The sequence below is a fragment of the Cydia fagiglandana genome, chromosome 15 (assembly GCF_963556715.1).
Source record: "Cydia fagiglandana chromosome 15, ilCydFagi1.1, whole genome shotgun sequence".
In the NCBI taxonomy this organism is placed as follows: Eukaryota; Metazoa; Arthropoda; class Insecta; order Lepidoptera; family Tortricidae; genus Cydia; species Cydia fagiglandana.
In genome coordinates, this window is record NC_085946.1 from 2,911,927 (window position 1) to 2,935,973 (window position 24,047).

Genomic DNA, 24,047 nt, shown 5'->3' on the forward strand with positions numbered 1-24,047 from the left:
GGCTTTCGTATAATAATAAGTAGACCTTTTTGTATCTCTGAAAGCTTTTTCATGTTTTTCTCTTTAACTCGCAGGTACCACCAGACTCAGAAGGTATGACCCAGTGGCTGTACGACAGATTCATAGAAAAGGATAGAATGCTAGAAGAATACTACAGGACCGGTCAGTTCCCGACCACATCTGACACTCAAGTTGTTAGACAAGTCAGACAAGACAATCTGAGGTTCCTCATAGTGCACGCTTTCTTCATAGCGTCGACTTACGTGCAATATCAGTTGTTCTACGCTGTGTGGAGTTGGATTTGGTAACAAGGGTTATTTCACGATTGATTTGTAGATTTGGTTGTTTTTTGTTTTGTGCGAACGACTGTGTAGGTCAGGTGAAATTGGATTTACCTTTTTATTCCGTTTAGAACGTTCGTCATGCCAAACTATATTATTGTTTTACCTGGCAGTAAAGATTGATTAAATTGTACTAAATGTGTTAATATAACACAAATTCGTTCCTCAAATTTGACAGCTATCATTGATTTTGATGTACGGCTCCGTATATTATTCGGCAACTCTGGTTGTCAATACTTGACGTTTGACAAATCAGAGGCAAATTCAAACTTACATTGTGATATCATAATGATGTCAGTCACGCGTGCATTTTGCTCGTAAGTACTTGTCAGTACATGACGTACAGACGAATGGCATCATTTAGATATATGTAATTTTAATGTCACAATGTACATTTCAATTGGCCTCTTACATATTGGTACCGTACAGCAGCGCCCTCTTTTTCAGCTGTCGAACTCGGGTGTAGGTACGTTTCTTTCTTAGACTCTGCACATCTCATACAATCTTTTAAGCTTTGCTGGCAACCAGTACGCTGTCCAAAATAGGCGTATCCACTTGTCACAATTTTGAGAAAATGTATTGCTAACCTTTATATAGTAGTGTCAAAATTTTTGTAAAATCACATGTTGATATTGTAGGTAACAAAATGGTGGACCAAATAATAATATTATGCACTGTTCAAGACAAGTGGTGTCAGCAAGCCAGTGTACAAATGTGCTAAAATTCATGGGAACTTGGGGTGACTTTGAATTATGGGGCGGCTTTGAAATGTGGGGTGGTTTTGAAAATGTTTAGTTTTACGCAAGATAAACCTACTGTTTTTTTTACTATCGCGTCTGCTCCTCTTTATCTGGAAATAAAATTAAATGACGGCTCGATTCGGAAAATGAAATAGATCTCTACTAGACGTCAACAAGTTACGATATGGATAATTTAAAGATATTTGTAAGATAGATATGTCAAATTTGACGTTTCCGCGATTCTGGAGGTCCTCTTGAACGATTTCGACAAGTTATGACTTAGATATCCAAGTCACATCTAGTCGATATCTAATGTAAATCTAGTTGATCTCTATATCGTTTCCCGAATACGCGTGTTAGTCTGTGTAAAGATTTAATATTATTACAAGATTAAATGCGATCAATTGTTCAATGATTTAAAATAATAGTTTTCTTTCTACTACAGTTTTATTATTTACTTAATAATATGAAACAGGTAAGTATAACATAATAACTTAAAACGTAATAACGGCATGTTTCGTAATTTTTTTTTCTATATCTACCTAAATTGTTACGTTACCGTCTAAATCCTCTAATATAGCGATAATGTTATTTTATTCAAATTTGAATGACATTGAAATCTCTATTAGTAGGTAAATCCAATTTCACCCAACACAAATAAACACTCAAATTAATTTCAAGACTCCCTGTTACGTGAACTAACAGTACTAATGTTGTACGGACCAGATTAATGAAATTCAAAATGTCAAAAATTCAGCTATGTGCATGCCAGTGGCGCTGCTTGGCGTCTGTTTCCCTTAAATATTTGACAATTGACATAAGCTTCACACTTGTTGTCATCTGTCAAATTTTGGTAGAAAGTTATGTCATGAACAACATTTAAACAATCGCTTTGACAGATTCTGACTACCTATTTAATTTGCACATAGCTAGTCAAATGTAAATTTAAAAAGCTATTTGCCTATTCAATGTTGTATATAATAATCACACAAGATGTTTTGAAGTCATTATTAATTAATTTTTCCCTTTTTTTTTTAATTATTCGTTTTCGGCTATCGAGTGTAACTTAAAACTGTCAATGAGAAATAAAATATGATTAAATGAATTTTGTTAATAAATTGCTTATTTTTCGCTCGGTCACGTGCAATATGGAGGATGGTTCTTAAAACAAGTATTGACCAAAACATTGACCAAACAATTTATTCAAAATAATACTTGCAAGAAAACTATATCTATAATTAAAACTTTTACCAATCGGTAGCCGGAAACCGAATAGCGGAAGTACATTTTTGATTTAGCTATTAATTTTAAGAGGTATGTTTGCGCGGTAAGTTTAATTGTTATTTTTTTAGCTATACGTCCTTACAACGTTACCTCGAGTAGATCCGTGCCGAGGGCACGTATCACTTTCCTTGGTCACATTTGGACGCTGTCTCTTTTCACCCCGCAGTGATAGAAAGAGCAAGCGTCATTGTTAGCAGAATAGTGAATCTTAGTTACGTTGATTTAATCAAAGTGTGCTGTGACTTATCAGTCAGTATGTAAGTTAACTTTTTAGATTAAGACATGCACTTTATGCGAAACCAAATTACACTCATGGACAAATTTTGAGGAACACAAAAAAAAGTTTAATTAATAATTTTGAAATTACTTTTATTTAGGTGCAGTAATCCAGTAAATATATTTTTTTTGCGCGCCCCTCAATCTGCCCATGAGTACCTAATTTAGCATTTGTAATAAAATATCCTATTATTACAAATGCCATAAAATTTATTGAGACAATAAACGTTAAAATAGCCCCTTCATATGATTTTAAAGAGTTCGTTCAATTTCAATATTTAGTTAAGATTTTCACGCTGGTCCGAGTTTGGGTTTAAAAATCGAAATGTTATACAAAAGGATTCTCGGAGGCGTTTCTGTCGAGAATTTTTGACGCAAAAATCCCGGCGTTTGTGAGAAATAAATTACGTGAATTTTTTTTTTGTTAATTATATGTTCGCATTTTCCTGTACTATGTTATATTATGTAAAGTAAGCTAAATTGTAAGTGGCGATATCCATTTAATAGATATCCATATCATACGTGTAAGTGTATCGCCCATTTTTTTTCATTTTTCAAACAGACCATTGTTTTCGTTTTTTCCAAAAACAAGATTTATTTGTTTTACAAGGCTCAAATAAAACAACTAGAATCATCAGTTCAATAACAATAAGCTGTTATAACAATAGGTAACAAAAATACACGTACCAATATTTTTGTCCATCAATAAAAAAATAGCTACTTGTATACCTACTTACTTGAAAATTTTTTTAATACTAATATTTTAGTAATAACTAATACAGAAAATCTTCATTTTCTTATCAAACGCCGTCCTTGGGACAAAGTAAGGTTTTTAAACCTATCCATGTCTAAATTAGGTTAGATTACCTGCTATAAAAAATAAGAATAACATTATTTGATGTAAGGGTCACTTTTATAACTATAAAATTATTTGTTTCTTTTTTTATAAAAATCAGTTATTACGCCCGCAGTTAAAAGAAAATAGTAAATTTTAAATAAGGATTTAGGTACATAGCACATGTAGCTTCGAAGAGTATATTTAAATTTATTGAAGAAAAAACATATAACCTGGCCCTAACCTGATGTAATAATACCTTATTGTGTATATAAAAAAAATCCTTAAGTAATTATTTCCGAACAAAAAATATAATTCTGGTAAAGATATGCCAAACATTTTACCATAAGTGCCTAGGCTTATTATACTTGAGTATATTGAGGGCTTGTTAAAATTTTGAATGTACAGTCAGCGGCAGAAGTTGCTAAGCGGGCGAGGTGTTCAAAATTACCTTGACACGCTCTTATGTTCATAACAATAAAGTCGCGTCAAGATCATTTTAAACACCTCACCCGCTTAGCAACTTCTGCTGCTGACTGTAACAGATAAACATTGTAAATACACAAAATTACTGTTTAGGTTATTAAGTCTTTGATGTGTGTAAATGTGTAAAATATCTGTATAATCATTTTTGAAATGCTGTGTACTAACTACGATCCTTTTTTGGATTTATCTGAAAAAGGGCTTTTTCATTGTACAAAAATAATTATCGCCTCGCCATCGACACAGAAACATTCCTTTGAATCTGACTACTTATACGTTCAGTCATACGGCAAAATTTTAAACAGATGTATATTTTCAGAGACGTTAAAACCCACGTAATGGCCATATCTTCCGTCGCAAGTATCGCGCGGTGCGCCACATCTATCTCTTGTTCCTTTCTAATGTCCTGACTACGCCCTCTCGTAAGAAGATACCATCTGAGCTTTTTCGTTAGTTTCTGCTTAATTCGGTTCAAATAAGATTTTAAATGCAAGAATGACTGAGAATTGAAAGGCTAATCCAAAAACAACGAGCTTTCAAAGGAATTTTTCTGAATAAATATCGCATTCTAGCACTCTCTTTTTAAAACTTTCAACTATATTCAGATTTAAGACGCTGTAGATTTTATATGACTTTCATAAAACAAAAAAAATTACGGTATCATAGGTAAAATATCAGAAGCAATATAAATAGTTTCCAGACCAAGTTCCTTTGATCCAAAACTGTGCCTTTTCATAAAACGGAATGTTATTAGGACGAAATATTTACTTATACCTACCTCTATCATATTGTTTTGTCATTATAGTTAGAAATACGACTAGTTAAATACCATCTGCACCTAACTTCTCACATCAAAATTTTTACTATTGTATCTAATCCGTTCCTGGACGGGCTTTGATGGAAAAAGGCTCAAGCGCCGAAAGCTATGCAATTTGAGACTTTCTGTATAATCACAGAATTTGATTTCTGTGCCGCTTCGTTGGTGCATTGTCATAGTGGCAATATGAAAACTGCTATAGTCAGACCGTAAAAAAACTGCAGCGATTTTGATAGGTGATAGCCCACGCAGTGCAAGTGTCATTTTAAACGTCAAACTTCTATGAAATTATGACGTATACATAACACTTACACTGCGTGGGATATCAAATCCGCTGAAGATTTTGTTTGGTGCGACTATAGAGATCTCATATTATTGTCACTGTGGGAAGGTGACACTTTCTCAATTCAAGCAGAAAAAATCAATATTTTGCGTAATTTATGCTTTATAAGTATTACATTACGGGTGTTACACTCAATGGTATTGCTGCATTTAACCAAATTGTATTCTTATCAATAGTTTCACTGCAAAAAATATTGTCACAATACTACTGATTGTGATGACCTTGACTTTATTTAAATATGCGATTATACACTTACCTAAACTTTGAATTTGATAAACAGGATAATAATATGTTTATAACTGATAATTTTTATGTAGTTAAATAAATAAACAAATGTATGATGAGAATATCCCTGTTGTGTTTCCTTTTAATATGATATGACACTACGTTTGTTATATTAACAACATAAAATAGAAATATCAAAACTACATGTATCATACATTTATAATTTGAATGCCGCTTCAAAAGTCCTAGCTGAGTGACGACAAGATGTATGTAAGTTATGCGTTTTATGAAATTACGCATATACGTATCACTTACTACAAGTGACAATGAAAACCATCTTATATTGTCGCTGTCGCTATGTCACGTCACTTTGTAGCGTTTGACGCTACATTTGGGATAAGGACAAGTCTTAAACTATATTTATTCTAAAGTGACACAAGACTTAAAGTCCTCAGTCCTAGTTATTATATTTACGCTCGATGGCTCGACAGACTTAGTCAATACTATTTATACTGTTTTCGTAGCTTTTCTGATAGGCTCAGAAAACGTAAAGACTTGATGTAAAAATGTGACTGCTTGAGCCTTAACAGTTTGAGCTTTCAAGGCTTTACTTGCAACACTAAATTCCACGCAACGAAACTGAAAAAAGGGAACTACTTTTGTGTTTTTTTTATTATTTAATGAAGTTAGGAAAAGTAGGTACAACAGTCATTAGCGTTGCTACGCGGGCGAGGTGTTCAAAAATTACCTTGACACGATATTGTTCTCTTAACAAGACGCGCGCGACGCGTGAATGTCATTTTGAACACCTGGTCCGCTTAGCAGCTTCTGCTGCTGACTGTACTAAACTGTTTTCATCTAAAAATATTGACGTAAGTGTGTCCGGCCATCTAACTGTTGTTACTTTTTTAGCTCGCTTTCTAAGTTTATTTTTGTTTATTTTAATTAGTTAAGTATTAAAGTTGTGACGCTTTGTACGAATGTGTGATTTGTAGATATAATTTCGATTCTGTTAGATTAGGGCTCGTACGATTTTGTAATTGTAAACATTTTCTTTCGAATCAATCTCTTTTCCTTTTGAACGCCAAGGTAAAGGCGTCGCAACTAGTCGGGTCCACAGCGCCATGAATACATAAGGCCCCCCCCCACATCTATGAAATCGAAATCGAAAGACGCTAGATGTGGGGGGGCCCTAAGTGTTATGGCTTTCGCTGTCAATGTAACCTTCACACTTTAAGCTTAACATTAGCGTTCAAAGGGTTAGTGAAAATATTTGGTGAGTTTCCAACGATTAGCTATTATATATGTAACTTTTACTAAGGACCTGAAGTCGTAGAAATAATTAATTAGACATAGAAAATATCCATATCTACGATCAGCTGAAACTTATAAAAGTTATAAATCAGCAATTGTTTTCGCGATTTTTCGGTTGGAACATTGCAAAAAATGTCAGTTCTCTTAGTATGAAACGTTATAAAATATGTTTTGATTCTTATGTCAGTCGAACAAGGTGCACATTAATTGTGTGCATAATTATGGTTGCCAGCGGAATGTACCTAGATGTTTGTCAATCGAGTATGCAACATGATGAAAATCAAGATCACAAATCTAGAATGAATGAATTGAAAGATGATCGAAGTGTGTAAAATGGAAGCCATAACGTATAAGAACATTTCATTAGTGTGAAAGAGGCAGGATTACAAATGAAAAAAACCGGGAAAGTGCGAGTCGGACTCGCGCACGAAGGATTCCGTACCATAATGCAAAAAAAGGCAAAAAAAAAACGGTCCCCCATCCAAGTACTGACCTCGCCCGATGTTGCTTAACTTCGGTCAAAAATCACGTTTGTTGTATGGGAGCCCCACTTAAATCTTTATTTTATTCTATTTTTAGTATTTGTTGTTATAGCGGCAACATAAATACATCATCTGTGAAAATTTCAACTGTCTAGCTATCGCGGTTCGTGCGATACAGCTTGGTGACAGACGGACGGACGGACGGACGGACCGACGGACGGACAGCAGAGTCTTAGTAATAGGGTCCCGTTTTATCTTTTGGGTACGGAACCCTAAAAACATCGTGCGTGAGATGCGCGCCAATCGCCAAAACAATAGTCGTAGACAGGTCGTATCGAAACCATTTCAATATATATATAACAAGTTGTTTAACTAGAATCGACTCCAGCTCAGCTTATTAAAGTCGTTGCATTCTTAACGTGGCAAACATTTTAGTGATATATTTTTGCGGAGAGACAGGGAAGTTATGTATGAGTGAGATAGATTTAAGGAACACCCAAGCTAAAGTGGACTCTGTATTTTAGGTACAAAATGTAAAAATGAGATTTCATTTCCTAAGTACAAGTGAATTTTGTTTGTTGGCCATAGATGATAAAAATGTTTTTCTTTTATATGTAAGGCGCATTAATACTTGTGTTGACAGAGTGTACGGATTTTGTAAAATGTGACTAATATTTGGTATTTTCTTTAGTTTATTGTAAAAATGTATTAAACGAAAAATAATTCGCTGTTGTAGCAAAATCTATCATACTTTCTCCAATGCGATGACACATTCATATTTTTATCTGCATGTTTGAAAAAGTAATAACCGACCCCGTACACTTTGTATGAAAATAGATATTTCATCTGAGGAAGGCGATTACTTGCGAAATTAAACTTTAACGACATAATAATAAGAATTGAATCGCCTTCGTGAAATGAATTAACTATAGCTTGCTTGGTTTCGCTGTAAATATGTATACGGGAGGTGTTACACAATTGTCAACAATAAAGCACTTTAATGGCATCAAGTTGTTTCATTTTTATGTAAAATACTTAATAATAATAAGCCAGCCTCTACACACTCTGTCTCTTACTCATTGTCAAATCATGGGACCAACTAATACGAGTTTGCCAGGAATAAAGATCCGTAAGCAGGCCACTGACGAGCCTTCCAAATGGATGCCGTTACAATGGATTCATCCAAATGGACGGCATCCTAATATTAAACATTCTACGTTTTTGGATTGCAGCCACGCTATTTGGACTGTTGGAAGGCTCGTCAGTGGCCACCTTTACACATTTTATGTACATTCCCCACTACATGTCTCACTGACTCGGGCCTTTCACAGAAAAAAATGTGTGATACCTACACGAAAAGAATCGGTTTATATTACTCGTCAAACCCATAAGTAGAAAAGCCCAATACGGCTGCGTGGCACGGCACCCCATTCAGGGCTACATGTAGCTAATTGAAAGCCGATGACGGGACGCGACGGGGCGGAACGGACGGGGGTCGGCGGGCAGACGGGCCAGAAAAATGTGCAAAAACTATAAATATACCTTTAACCAAAAAAAGATTCCGCAAAATAGTTAGGCGTAATATCTAATACGAAAATAGCTATAAGGTAAACGTACTAGCTGATCGACATGCTAATGACATCTTGCTGTCACCTCTATTGAAAATGAGTTAAGTTTCAAGATGACAGGTACTGGGACCGCATCGAGCACCAGTACGTTTACCTTTACCACTAACGTCAAGTCTCTTTTGGTTGGGCTTAATATAAAAACATATTGGAGAAATATGTTGTTTCCGTATAATTTATTACATTTCTATACATGTATATTAATGTGCTAAACTTCCAAAAATACCTACTAATAATTTACGTGATAGCTACTACATATAATATAAAAATAAACTGTCATAGAGACCAACATTCGACCCAAGAAGTATATATGTAATATCAACCCAACCAGAAGGTTAAATTTGAGGTGAAATATAATTTTTCAAATTTAACAAATCAAAAACTGTCCAGTCATTTTAAATACATACATAAAAAAACAAAGATCCTTCAGTTTCTATAAGTCGGTATAAAGAGTACCTACCTAGGGGAACAAAACAAAAAATGATCCCAGACGAATTGAGAAATCCGTCAAAAATGTACTTATTGTATTTTCTAAAGATGTACGGAATCCAATGTATTTTTTTTCGGGGGTTAATATTTCCCTATGTCACGGTTAACATGATTATGCACGCCGGTCCAGCATATGTCTCGCTCAAAGGGTACGGGCCCTTATGGTTTTCCAAGCACTACTGGGTATTTCTGGACTCTACTCAAATAATATTTCGTGTATGTAATTATGTGTATAATTTCAATATAAGTACAAAAATAGAATAAATGTATTGAGTATTGAGTAAACGCAAACTTTATTAGTTAATAACTTAGGTAATGGTATATATGTCGCAGTAAGATAGATATAGCCGTTATATAGTTATAACCCTAGGGATATAATTATATGACGTAACATAGTTATACGAAAGCGATTCATTACTATCTTACTAGGTATATAACTATAATACGGCTTTAGTTTAGTGATATAGTTATATTACTGGATTAAGTTTAGTGATATAGTTATATTACTGGATTAAGTTTAGTGAAATAATTGTAGGTAGGAGTGCAGCGGTGCGGCGGAGGTATAGTTATATCCCTAGGGATATAGTTATATGCCGTATAATACTTTTTAGCAATATTACGTAAAAGTACAGGTCGATTCATGAAAGCTGGCGCGAGATTTCTACTGAGTGACAGCTATTTTCATTGAAATTCTGTCAAATCTCGCGCCAGCTTTCGTGAATCGATTGCAATGCCTCATAAACCCTTAAAAATAGCAGCATGAAAATATATATAATAGTTATCTTACTAGGAATATGATTATAATACGGCATATAACTATATCCCTAGGGATATAACTAAACCTCCGCCACACTGCCGCACTACTAATACCTACAATTACTATCTTACTAGGAATATGATTATAATACGTAGTTACGTACTATACGGCATATAACTATATCCCTAGGGATATAACTATACCTCCGCCGCACCACTGCACTCCTACTTACAATTATTTCACTAAACTTCATCCAGTAATATAACTATATCACTAAACTAAAGCCGTATTATAGTTATATACCTAGTAAGATAGTAATGAATCGCTTTCGTATAACTATGTTACGTCATATAATTATATCCCTAGGGTTATAACTATATAACGGCTATATCTATCTTACTGCGACATATACAATCCTTAAAAATAATACTCAAAAGTATCTAAATTAATAAAAACACTATTACAAAATAGAATATTCTACTCGAAAAGTCCTCCGAGAGCTGTACAACAACAAAGGGTACAAAGGTGCCCATCACACTTGCCGCATTACCACGTTGGATAGCGATGGCCAACCTATGCACCAGGTACGAACCCGCGCGAGCATCAGAAATCCACTCCCTAATTTTATGTCCTACCTCCCTAATAAAAGCCATGGCGTCAGATCCTCAACACTTCGTCGTCTCGAAGGCGTGATGGAATAGAATACTAAAAACATGATATTGTCGAAAATTGTCGAGCATACAATACAATACAAATACGCTTTATTGCACACCTCAATAAAAGAAAACAATACAAAAGGAAACAGAAATACAAGCAGAGGAAGCAACAGAAACAATGGGCGGTCTTATCGCTAAAAAGCATTTAGCATTTACGAAAGCAAAAAATTAAACATCAAAAATGAAAAAGCCAACGAGCGCAATGAAAGGGACAATCAGGCCCATTCAAACGTAACAACCAAATAACAACTAAAAAAATGATGTCATTCAGATATTGTGCATTTCTCTCGCACTTATCCGTACATGTATTGGCACGAGCGAGACGCACAATAACTAATTGCCATCATTCAGATATCATATTGATGTCAGTGGACACCCGAATTGGCCTGTAGGAGGATGGTCTTTTCTAAGACAAATAGAATAGATCTCTTTGAATTTTCCTCTAACATTCTATGTACCTATGTATCATCTACTATATTTTTTTAAACAGTAAAATATTGTGGGTAGAAACTGTAAGAACCCGAATAGCACTAGCTGCATTACAGTTACGATACACTGAGCAATTCTTGACGCCCCTTGACGTATATTAAGTTGATATTAAACTAACTAGCTTCAGCGTGTGGGTTTGTCTGGAATACGAAATGTGCGGCTCCCTCTTTAGGGTTTGGAAATATGTATATCTTCGTGGTTGTCTTCCCAATTGTTCCGTGATGTGAAAGACAAAAAAAACTCCATACATTAAAAGATAATTTCTCTTTAATCTGCCTTACGATAGGTCGAAAAACTTATTAAGTTCGGTTTATTGGTAGTATAGGTATGAGACAAAAACAGTAGCTGAAAAGTTTTTAAACAATTTAATCGTTTTCAATTCTTTGACTTCTTGCTGTACTTAGGAATGACCTCCCGATCCTTGAAGAACACGTATACTTCGAAATTGGCGATCAGCTCGGTCGTCGCGGTAATTTCTAATCTGCCGTCTACTCTGCATCTCTCGAACGGCCATACGTTGGGGAAGTCGTTCGTTGGGATCGTAATGTTGTGTATTATAACCTTTCCCTGGAATGACAAATCAAGTAAAAGCCATAGCAGACGGGCGTGTCGGACTCCAACTGTGGTCCGAGGCCTGGGGCCCATTTCTCGAACGATATTAGTCTAATATTATTAGTGTGTTGTCATGACAACCCATACGATTTGACAGCTCGTGCACTAATAATATTAGTCTAATATAGTTCCCCTGTTCGATTGAAGGACGCAGTTATAAGTGAGGACGAGAATGAAATATGCTAACCGGACCAAGGTTACGTTCCGATAAGCCGATAAGATATATTCGTTTTCATATAAATTCCATATTAGCAAATCGTTTTGACAGTTCTAAAAAAGAAGCCGATTTGACTAGTAGGAATGTAGCCTATTGTTGCGCCATTTAGGATCCTAACTAAATTGGTTGTCCAATACTTATGCTATAGAATTTCAAATTTAGCAAGAACCCAATCCCATATATTTATATTTTTACAATCCCATGTCATGTGGCGACTGGGGCCTATTTCTCAAACGATATTAGTCTAATATTATTAGTGTGTTTTCATGACAACCCATACGATTGACAGTTCGTGGACTAATAATATTAGTCTAATATCGTTCGAGAAATGGGACCCTGTACAAATGATAACAATGTCAGTTTCTTACTTTCGGCACCGGGCAAGTAAAGCCAGCGTTGGCTAGAGCTTTACCGACGTAGGGATCCTTGTGCACCATATCGCAAATTTTGAAGTGCATTTCTACAAAACTGCGCTTATACTCGTTGTGTAGATACTCGTAGAAATATAGATGGACCTGAAATGTGGGGCGCATTGGGGTAACCGTTAGTGTAATGGCTCCTCTACACGATGGGCCAACGCCGGCCACTCCAAGGGACGCAGCCATGCGGTAGAATGAGATAGCAATATTACTTGCTCCCTCTAACGTATAAATGCATCCCTTGGAGTGGCCGGCGTTGGCCCATCGTGTAGAGGAGCTTTAAGGCCTGAGTGAACGCTCGAGTTGGGCGTGCAGCGGGGCGGGGCGTGCGGCGTGCATGTTAAACAAATATGCAAACATATAGGAGCGGCCTTAAGACGAAACAGGAGCTGAGTTTTAAATATTTTAGGTAAATTTACCCATCTCGCTAAGGGAAGCGGCTCTTAAAACTAGTGCGATAAGGACAAGGCAAAAAATCCTGCATAAAAATCTCAAAAATCGAGGTTTCGTACTCAACTGTTTCCTCCTCCAAAACTTAACCAATCGTAACCAAATTTGGAAATCTGACTGATTATCAAATTATCTGTGTCGGAACGTTTTGCTTTTTTGACTAATTGATATTAGTTTTGAATACTAGATACGCCTCTCATTGCGGCATAGTCAATTAGGCCATTTTAGTGAAGAGAATCAGGCGTTACTTTGCGGAAATCCATATTAATTAAAACCAAAATATTCCTTTGCTAATCCGCGTAAAAAATAACGTGTTAGTCAATCAGTGCTAACCCGTTATACTTACTTGCGTATTTTTTACATGCAATTAATGTTCCCACCCTTCCACCGCAAAAGTAAATACGCAAATAATTATAATAAACCAAAGAATAATACTCGACACGTGTTTCGCCTCTCTACGAGGCATCCTCAGGAGTTGTTGACGGTCTGACGCCCGGCAACATGACCTGTCCAGAATGGTCGCCCATATTTATACCTTGACCACTCCCGCAATCACGCAATTCCTACATGTTTTACATGTCTTACATGTTTGCGAAAAGGGATTGCGTTTGGGTGTTCTGGAACAACTGGAAATAATTAGGTACAACAATGCGGGCATGATTCTTAACGAACAATTGAATGTTGCGTCATCGCCGTTATTACGAATTTTTCCATCTCACTCACACTTGCACAGTAGGGGGAGTGGTCAAGGTATAAATATGGGCGACCATTCTGGACACGTCATTCCGTTGCCGGGCGTCAGACCGTCAACAACTCCTGAGGATGCCTCGTAGAGAGGCGAAACACGTGTCGAGTATTATTCTTTTGGTAGTGGTTTGTTATACATATTTATTTGCGTATTTACTTTTGCGGTGGGAACATTAATTGCATGTAAAAAATACGCAAGTAAGTATAACGGGTTAGCACTGATTGACTAGCACGTTATTTTTTACGCGGATTAGCAAAGTAATATTTTGGTTTTAATTAGGCCATTTTGGCAATATTTGAAGGGCTCTAGCGCCTTAAAAAACAAAAATATCAAAAAAAGGAAAACAGTCTGACACAGATATTGACAATATTATCTGTGTTGAAAAAATCATTGCTCTAGCAACTTGTGAGCCCGACGCCACGCTGCACGCCCCGCCGAAAGCTCCGCTCCGAGCGTCCACTCAGGGCTATAACCGCAAAAATCGAAGTTCGCAAATTGCGGGCATCTTTCTCTGTCACTCTAATTACGCCTTCATTGGAGTAAAAGAGAAAGAGATCCCAGAAATTTGCGAATTTCGGTTTTCGCGGTAGCCCCCCAGGCCTTACACTTAATGGTAGGATTAAGAAGGTGTCGATTTCAACTTTAGCCAGTCGTTCTTACAGGCCACTAAGGGCCACCCCACACTAGCGTCTCTTAGAGCGTTGGCATCTAGCCAACTCTATCGGCCCTATTCTAACTTTAACACTAGAGATCGTCTAGAGATGAATAAGATACGATATCGAGAAGATATAGTCATTTGTAAGTTAGATATGTCAAATTTGACGTTTCCGCGATTCTGGAGGTCCTCTTGAACGATTTCGACAAGTTATGACTTAGATATCCAAGTCACATCTAGTCGATATCTAATGTAAATCTAGTTGATCTCTATATCGTCTCTAGATCTTGTGATTATCTCGTTTCCCGAATACGCGTGGTGGTCCCCTTTCCTCTTAAGAAATAGGATCACTTTCAATAAGAAACGTCAAGGATTATTTACCGATGCATTGTTGTTCCACTCATGTTTGAGGGTTCCCTCGATATTTATATAATAATTACTTCGTCGGCTATATCTTTTGACGGAAACCTTGAGTTTTTCTATGTACTTATCGTTTTGGTACAAAACCCCAGCGCGCTCGGGGACCACTTGTATACACTGAAAAAAATATTATTTTAATTCTGAAACATTCATTACGCAACATTCACAGCTTTTAGGGTTACGTACCCAAAGGGTAAAAATGGGACCCTTTTACTAAGACTCCGACATCCGTCTGTCTGTCTGTCACCAGGCTGTATCTCATGAACCGTGATAGCTAGGCAGTTGAAAATTTCACAGATGATGATGATGTATTCCTGTTGCCGCTATATCAACAAATACTAAAAACCTATACAACATGCAACAGTGAGTTTTTTGCGTAATGGTACGAAACCTTTCGTGCGCGAGTCCGACTCGCACTTGGCCGGGTTTTATGAAGTTGATTTCGATCTTACTGGCAGTCATTTATTTTACAAATTCTGAGTGCTGATTAGAAAAATTTCATTATAGTAATCAGTGTTAGTATTAAGATTGGGATGCTAGAGTTTATCGAAAGTGGTTATTTATTTCACCTTATCAAATTTTAAATCTGAATGCCATTCTACACCGTGTTTTTTTGATTTCCGTTAATTTCAAGGGTGCATTCCTGAGCTTAAATCAAGTAACTTTCACAAAGACACCGATGTTCTAATTAAGTCCATTTCGAAGATAATCAATATTTTTTTTTTCCTATAATGCCTCTACAAGCGTCTACACTTGCCTTAGGGCCGGTTTACATATTGATTAGTGTTTAGAATGAGTTCATACATTTGCTACTAAACTTAAGTACAATCTCGGTCGACTGATGTATGAAATGACATTCATATGTCACAGATTTCAATTGTTTGGTTGAGTTAAATGTAATGCCCGTGTTACAACAACGCTATATGCTACATTTAATTACTTTTTAAACAAAAAAGAAATCCAAAAAAGAAACAAAAATTTTTTTCTTTTCTAAAATTAACTATGCCATTTAGTTCTCTTAAACGTACTTAACCATACCCCGAAGTTAACGGAATTCAATAAAAACACGGTGTATAACAATATAACAAGTTTACAAAAACAGTGATACACAATATTAGTAACCTAGGGAAGAGCGGTGCCTCCCAACACAGGCAATTCTTTGCTTACCGGGCGGCTCCATCCCCTAAACCATGGCCACGTGTATTTAAAAGAAATAAAGGATTTTGTATTTGTTTGTTTGTTTGTTTGTTTGTATTAGTAGGTATAGAAACGTGAAATATACGTACCCAGATATAGCAACTCATAATTGTGAAGCATAAAACAAAATAGGCAACCGTAGTCATGATTGTTGTCATCGAATGTCGAAGTTTTAGCTGTGATTTATAATATATAGGTAATTTAAAAAACCGGGCAAGTGCGAGTCGGACTCGCGCACGAAGGGTTCCGTACCATAATGCAAAAAAAAAACAAAAAAAAAAGCAAAAAAAAACGGTCACCCATCCAAGTACTGACCACTCCCGACGTTGCTTAACTTTGGTCAAAAATCACGTTTGTTGTATGGGAGCTCCATTTAAATCTTTATTTTATTCTGTTTTTAGTATTTGTTGTTATAGCGGCAACATAAATACATCATCTGCGAAAATTTCAACTGTCTAGCTATCGCGGTTCGTGCGATACAGCCTGGTGACAGACGGACGGACGGACCGACGGACGGACAGCGAAGTCTTAGTAATAGGGTCCCGTTTTACCCTTTGGGTACGGAACCCTAAAAATGCTGTCCTATTAAAAACCGAAAACATTGATATTACATAATTTAACGCATCCATTGTAGTAATGTTGTATTTGATTGATGTGGAAGAGATAATTTCGGTAATGCAATTTTCCGAGCGTTTGTACATTTTCCATAATTATTATGATTATGAAAAATACTAAATAAAGCAATTTGAAATGCCATTAAAATCGATAATTACGATAGTGCAGCTCATGCGCAACAATAATGATGAGAAATTGATCTATTATATGTACATCTGAATTATACATGTTTTTTTACCTGAATGAATTTAGAGATATTATTACACATGCACTTGCTAAAGTTAATACCGACATTTTTTTAATGAAAAATAAAAAATGTCCATCATGTGTTTAAATTAAGATACCTAGATTTTAAATTGTACGGTTTAAATATTAGTATGACAGAAAACATCGTGATGAAATCTACATACCTACATACATATAATATAAGTCAATTACAACATTCACAAATCATTCGGACCGCCTAACCAAAATTAATAGTCACTGTGCTCTATTTATTTTAAAATTTTGTTTGCTTGTTCCTAAATTTACTTATCTCCTGCGGTGCTGTCCCATTTGGAAATTTCCCAATATAATGAGCACCATAGACTCCATCCTAAAATGCCAAATTGAGACCATTCTTAACGTTCATTTCAGCGAGCAGGCTTGGACCCAGGCCTGTTTACCGGTAAGGTTTGGCGGCTTGGGGACTCGAAATGTTTCAGATGTCGCTTTGCCGGCATTCCTGTCCTCCATCCATAGCACGTCCGGTCTCGCAGGTAAAATTCTGAAAGCCTCCACGGCTACAAACTACGAGATCGCGTGTTTGGATGAGGCCACGAATGCTTGGCTGGCTGGACCGAGCCCAAGCTTGCCATCCAAACCAACACAACAAAGGGCATGGGACACAATAGCCTGCGTTGCCACTCTGAACTCTCTCGTGGCAACATCTTCAGGAAAAGACCGCGCGAGGCTTTTAGCCGTGTCAAAACCAGAATCGGGCCACTGGCTTCACGCCTATCCCTCGCCCAACGCGGGGACTTTAATTGACCCGGGTACCTTGCGCATAGCCGCTGGTCTCCGGCTCGGAATCGACATATGCACAGACCACACTTGCGCTTCTTGTGGGGCCCAAGTGGACCGGCTTGGCCACCATGGCCTTTCCTGCTCCTCGGGCGCCGGCCGCCTGTCTCGCCACGCTGCCCTCAACGACATCCTCAGAAGGGCTCTTGTCAGTGCCGGCGTCCCCGCAGCTCTGGAGCCCCGGATCGCACGGGACGATGGCAAGCGCCCAGACGGGATGTCGTTAATCCCATGGAGAATGGGCCGCGCGCTGGTGTGGGACGCTACCTGCGCCGACACGTTGGCGGCGTCCTACATCCAAGCAACGAGCAGAAATGCCGGGGCAGCGGCGGACGCCCGAGAGCGAGCGAAGGCCCATAAATACAGCTGTCTCGGCGCCAACTACGAGTTCGTAGCTTTTGGCGTCGAGACACTCGAACCGTGGGGTAGAGGAGCGCGTGGGCTCCTTAAGGAGCTAGGTAAGCGGTTAAGGGAGGCAACAGGGGACTCTCGCGCGGGCAGCTTTCTCGCGCAAAGGATTGCTATCGCTATACAGCGCGGGAATGCTGCCTGCGCGATGGGCACCTTGCCGAGGGGCCTAGGCTTAGAAGGTAGGTTTTAGGGATTTTTATTTTTTTGTTAGGTTTAGTTTTAGTTAATTTATTTTTTAGGCACTTGTATTAAGTTTGTTATATAATTATTATAATAAATATAATTACTACATATCGTGACGATATATGCTCCTGACCCGCGGTCTATAAGTACAGTCGACGTCAAAGATATGTTTACATTTTTCGCCTTATTACAAAGGAGTAAGGTGCAAAAGTGTAAACATATATTTGACGTCGACTGTACCTATGTTTTTTATGATTTATGACGGATACATGTTTCAACACGGTCCCGTCCGTAATTATGTTTACGATTCCTCCCAACAATAACTTCCAATATGGCGGTTATTGTCGATCCAAAACGTTCACACCTGGAAATAACGTCTTCAGAACCCATAAAAATATACCCACTGTCCTTACCTACGAAACATATTATAACCCTGCAAGTTTTATTTGAAAGTTGATTCATCTACACTAAGCATAGAGTTGATTTTGGAACAGCTAAAGTGAGTGAGATAAGAGATTTTAAGTTTACAGTGCATATGTCGTCGGATGTCGCTTGTAGCTAAGGATGATAAAGGAAAACCGGGCAAGTGCGAGTCGGACTCGCGCACGAAGGGTTCCGTACCATAATGCAAAAAAAAAAACAAAAAAAAAGCAAAAAAAAATACGGTCACCCATCGAAGGACTGACCACTCCCGACGTTGCTTAACTTTGGTCAAAAATCACGTTTGTTGTATGGGAGCCCCATTTAAATCTTTGTTTTATTCTGTTTTTAGTATTTGTTGTTATAGCGGCAACAGAAATACATCATCTGTGAAAATTTCAACTGTCTAGCTATCACGGTTCGTGAGATACAGCCTGGTGACAGACAGACGGATGGACGGACGGACGCACGGACGGACGGACGGACGGACGGACGGACGGACAGCGAACTCTTAGTAATAGGGTCCCGTTTTACCCTTTGGGTACGGAACCCTAAAAAGAGACTAGATGTGCTTGAGGATATTATTTTATGCTAGCCTCCCAGGCCAATTCGAACGTATAAGAATTATATCTGAATGATTTCATTTAGGCAGCGCTTGCAAAAATACTGCAGTAGGTTGTACATACATGTACGACAAGTGCAAACGAAATTCAGGATAACTGAATGACATCATTTAAATGTCAGAAAATAAAAATAAAACGTATCGTATACTTCCACGTATATTGTAAGAAAAAGAATAGAATATGATCAGGCAGATCGTGAAATTCCTAGGCATATAGTGAAACGTGCAAATCTTTGTCTTGTTCCCTGGATCCGCGTAGTGGGGCTCCTATTTCTGGACAGTTTGCCCTTCGGGCCTCTGAAGCATCCTAACGAACCTATCCTATCTATCTATTGGTTTAGTGTAACTACCGACAAAACATTACCCTGAACATAACGATCTGTCTGATTTTACGATCGGCCGCCAACATAGACATACCTCGGCCGGGATAAAATTTCCCGGCCGATGTGTTCATAAAATGGCAACGCTTCGCCCTTTATATCGCAGTAGGTCGATTTTTTTTTATTTCCCGGCCTAGGAAGTTTTTTTTCTGGGTGCGTTACATGCGCGTTACTAACCCTTTAAAAAACTAATAACAATTTTATATTAATTATACATATCTAGATAAACATATATCTTCTCGTCTGTATTGCGGGAAAGCTGCTTCAAGTTTCAAGCCTGGCTAAAGATTTTCTATTGATAATGGAAAAATGTATTTATATTCATGTTTTAAATAATAATCTTAAGACGGTGACGTCACGTGACTCTACTCCATGCAAACGAGGTTCCCATTTTCCTGTCTGATAAGTACCTAACTAAAGTAATTTTGTTGCAAAATGCTCTTACCAGGATTTCAACCCGGGACTTCCTGCTTCGTAAGCAGGGTCACTACCGACTAGGCTAGAAGTTATTCTGTAAATGTGTCTATTTTTCGGCCCGACAACTTTGCAATTTGCAAGCAACTATTTTCGCCTTCAATACAAAATAATATTTACTTCAAATACATTCCCGTAAGCGTATTTACGAGAAAAACCGTTTATAATAACGTCTCGAGTCTGTTTATGCCCGCTCTAATATAATTTGCTCTTCAGTTGAGCACCCAATATGTCTGGGTAGGGCTTAAGTGTTCCGTAGAACGCTGGAGTGTTAGGGATGTGCTGATGTTGGAAATATTGCCTGAAATATTTCTAAAATACAGGCCTATTCGGATTTCGAGATAATCACAAGATCTAGAGACGATTTAGAGATCAACTAGATCTACATTAGATATCGACTAGATGTGACTTGGATATCTAAGTCATAACTTGTCGAAATCGTTCAAGAGGACCTCCGATAATTTGCTCTTCCATTGAGCACCTAATATGTCTTGATAGGGCTTAAGAGTGCCGTAGAACGCTGGAGTGTTAGAGACGTGGTGTGCTGGAGTGTTAGAGATGTGATGATGGGAATATTGCCTGACATATCTCTAATATAATTTGCTCTTCAGTTGAGCACCCAATATGTCTGGGTAGGACTTAAGTGTTCCGTATAACGGTGGAGTGTTAGGGAAGTGCTGATGATGGAAATATTGACGGAAATATTTCTAAAATAATTTGCTCATCAGTTGAGCACCCAATATGTCTGGGTAGGGCTTAGGTATTCCGTAGAACGGTGGAGTGTTAGGGATGTGCTGATGATGGAAATATTGCCGGAAATATTTCTAAAATAATTTGCTCTTCAGTTGAGCACCCAATATGTCTGAGTAGGGCTTAAGTGTTCCGTAGAACGCTGGAGTGCGCAAAATAGACATAACGCAAACGCTAACGCTCGTTACGCTATCGGGGTTCAGTTCACATCCTGATACTTTGCAATTTTGCGAAGGCCTTAGTAATTTTTTATTCAACAAATGTTGGCAATATTGCCGAGAATGAGAACATCCCAATGTTAGGTACTCGAAGTGTCTCCTTATTGAGCGGGTTTTTCGTAAGAGTTTGCACGTAATATACGTACGTATATATATATTAATCATGTATTTTATTAGAAAATGTCTTAGGCAAACGTTTCAGGTGTTTTTATCATAAGCTGGTATACATTTAGTCTTGTCTAGTAACTCTAGTAGTCTCAATTTGCTGTTTCTTTAGGTACTTTCAGTATATTTTTCTTGATGATACATCTCGTTAGGGTCCAATCTTTCCATTACGCGCTTTAATTACATGAATAAGAAAGGTTTAAATTTAATAGAAGTCTATGAAATTTAAAGCTTTTACAAAATAAACCAGCATTTTCTTGGTTTGTTTTAATGATTTGTTTAAGAACAAAAGAATACTTATAAGAATCGTTTGTATTAGGTCTTGTGAGGTTAATAATCTTATGTGATTATTTTCATATGAAATATGTTACACACGATTCAAAAGTTTCATTATTTAGAGTTATAAATGTTATAATATTCGCGTTTGGATTATTCTTTACATCATTAACATGGCTAAGGGGCCTGGCAGAAAATACTTTTTAAGTAAAAAAAAAATGTTTTTACAGTTTTTACACTAGTGCGGGAAATAGTACTATTCGTGCGTACTTATGTCAAAGGTTTAAAGGGCCAAATGTACTGTAAAGTAAAACTTTGTACGATACAAGTGCGAATAGGTGTAATTCGCAACTCGTGTCGATTTAATTTATCGCCACTCGTTTCCAATTTCCTCTTTTCCGCACTTGTATCGTAAATAACTTTATCCTTATTTTTTACTCACTTCTGCAACTGAATTATACTTATAAGTAGGGTTGTGCCAATAGTGACAGCAAATTAGAAAATATTTCATTTTTCATTGTCATCCATCAGATGTACATGACGTCTTCAAACATACTCGAATATTTTCTGGGCGTGTATTGCAGGCTGAGGGTTAAGCCATGAGCGCCAGCGATTTTTTTCATTTATGTCAAGAATTTTATAGGGTACAAGCCGAGGTGATACGAGTATAATTGCTAGCACAGCGACGTATTTGCTACATTCAGCAAATTTTGAAGAAATCTAACCCTAACCTAACCTAAGCCACCAAGAAAGTTTTTTCTGTACCTTGGTTCCGAGTTCCGAGATGGTTACGAGCTGTCAATGTCAGTAGAGACATTTCTGGTTAAAACATGTCACTTAAGACACTCATTGACATATCTATAACAAATTCAGATCAAATGTTATTCCAATCAGAATACGGCCAGCATTTTGTGTTCTTGTGGCGATATTCATTTACAATTACTTTTATTAATGGTTTCAACGTGATGAGATCCTAAAATCAATTATTATGTTATATTAATTAAAAGGTTTTGTTTTATTTCAATAGATTCCCACACTTTTTAGTGTTCCGTACAAAACTTTGTTCACGGAACACTTATGGAATCACTTCGGTCCAGGGGTCGGAAACCGGTATTTGCTCCATACAAAAATACCGGTATTATTGTGTTCTTTTTCGTTCTTTGGTTTATTATTTCATTTTTAATGGAACAATCTAATAATACGAAGTTGTTACCTAAATACATGATTCAGTCCTACATACAGAGCACAAAATAATTCAAAATATTGGGTTATTTCGGGGTTTAAAAAAATACCGGTTACGAGCCCTGCTTCGGTCTTGCAAATAAGTTAAATGCGTTTGTGTCAGAGACCGTTTGACGACTACCACCACTAATATTGTAAATATGTAAGTCAAAACTGCTTATCTGCTATAAAACCGACGATCCGTAGAAATGATTCCAGATTCCAGGGTTATATTATTTAATCGTTTTTCTCGCATATCGCTCATCCCTTGCATCCTCAGAGGGATTTCCTGATAAGTTCCGTATGTAGGATGGAAATGACAAACAAACATACGTGCCGCAGAATGCCGGGCGGAAGATGTTTGCTGTTTCGTGTACACTGATAACTGACAGTTCGTGAACCTTATTACAAAAGGCATAAGGTCCACCGATGGACAGTTAATAGTGTTGCTATTTGTACACTAGGGTTTACTGTAGTGGGTCGTTTACCTTTTCACAATAGAATTTTCCTGTACGTATAACAACAACTTGAATTGATTTGTACGTACGTAAATTCAATTCATGTGGTTATATTAAAAAGGTAGGTAAAATTGAATTGTCAGAGGGAAGTCGGGGGTTCGAACCTCGGCTCGTATCAATTAGTTTCTTGAAACTTAGAGTTGGACCAAATTTTCTTGTTCTCTTGTATGGAAAAAAGAATTATGGTACAAAGTACTTGTATTGTATTGAATCCAAGCAAAATGTACCCGACTCATGGACACCCTAATCTAGTCCGAGTTTCCACCACATCGTAAAGTGTTGTCGGCCTCTCATTAGCGTCCGAACCGTTGACACCGATAACGTAATGAAGGTAATATCCGTTGTTTTTACGCGATTTATCCCGAATTGTTGTCACCCTCGTCAAAGGGGTAGTTAACCTCTGGGTCCCTAATTTTAATGGTGTGTTTTTATTAACTTTAACATTTGTTTTGCTGAATGAAGAATATTGTTATGAAATCAAATGTTAAATATGTAGCGGCATATAATATGTATATGTATGATAGAAGAGCGCTGATGGCCTAGCGGTGAGCGTGCGACTTTCAACCCGGAGGTCGCGGGTTCAAACTCTGGCTAGCCTTACTTTTTCGGGACTAATGTACGAAATATCATTTGATACATTTTTACCAGTCACTTTTCGGTGAAAGAAAACACCGTGAGGAAACCGGACTAACTCCAATAATGCCTAATAGTTTACCCTCTGGGTTAGAAAGTCAGATGGCAGTCGTTTTCGTAAAAACAATTTATTCATTTTAAAACACTACATTATTTAGGCAAACG

General features: G+C 37.3%; 2 protein-coding genes across 5 annotated transcripts in view; one reads left to right on the plus strand and one right to left on the minus strand.

Moving 5' to 3' along the window:
- Positions 1 to 24,047, plus strand: part of LOC134671254 (acyl-CoA:lysophosphatidylglycerol acyltransferase 1-like) — a 610,785-nt gene that overhangs the window by 178,520 nt on the left and 408,218 nt on the right. For 3 of the 4 annotated variants that reach the window (XM_063529066.1, XM_063529065.1, XM_063529067.1), the window contains exon 5: positions 75 to 8,146. In XM_063529066.1, coding sequence (XP_063385136.1) covers positions 75 to 308 — 234 coding nt within the window. In that variant the 3' untranslated portion in view covers positions 309 to 8,146. Of the gene's footprint in view, positions 1 to 74; positions 8,147 to 24,047 lie in introns of those variants that run through there. The other variant, XR_010099198.1, reaches the window with a different exon arrangement.
- Positions 1 to 24,047, minus strand: part of LOC134671560 (uncharacterized) — a 186,513-nt gene that overhangs the window by 116,076 nt on the left and 46,390 nt on the right. The gene's annotated exons all lie outside the window — the stretch shown is intronic.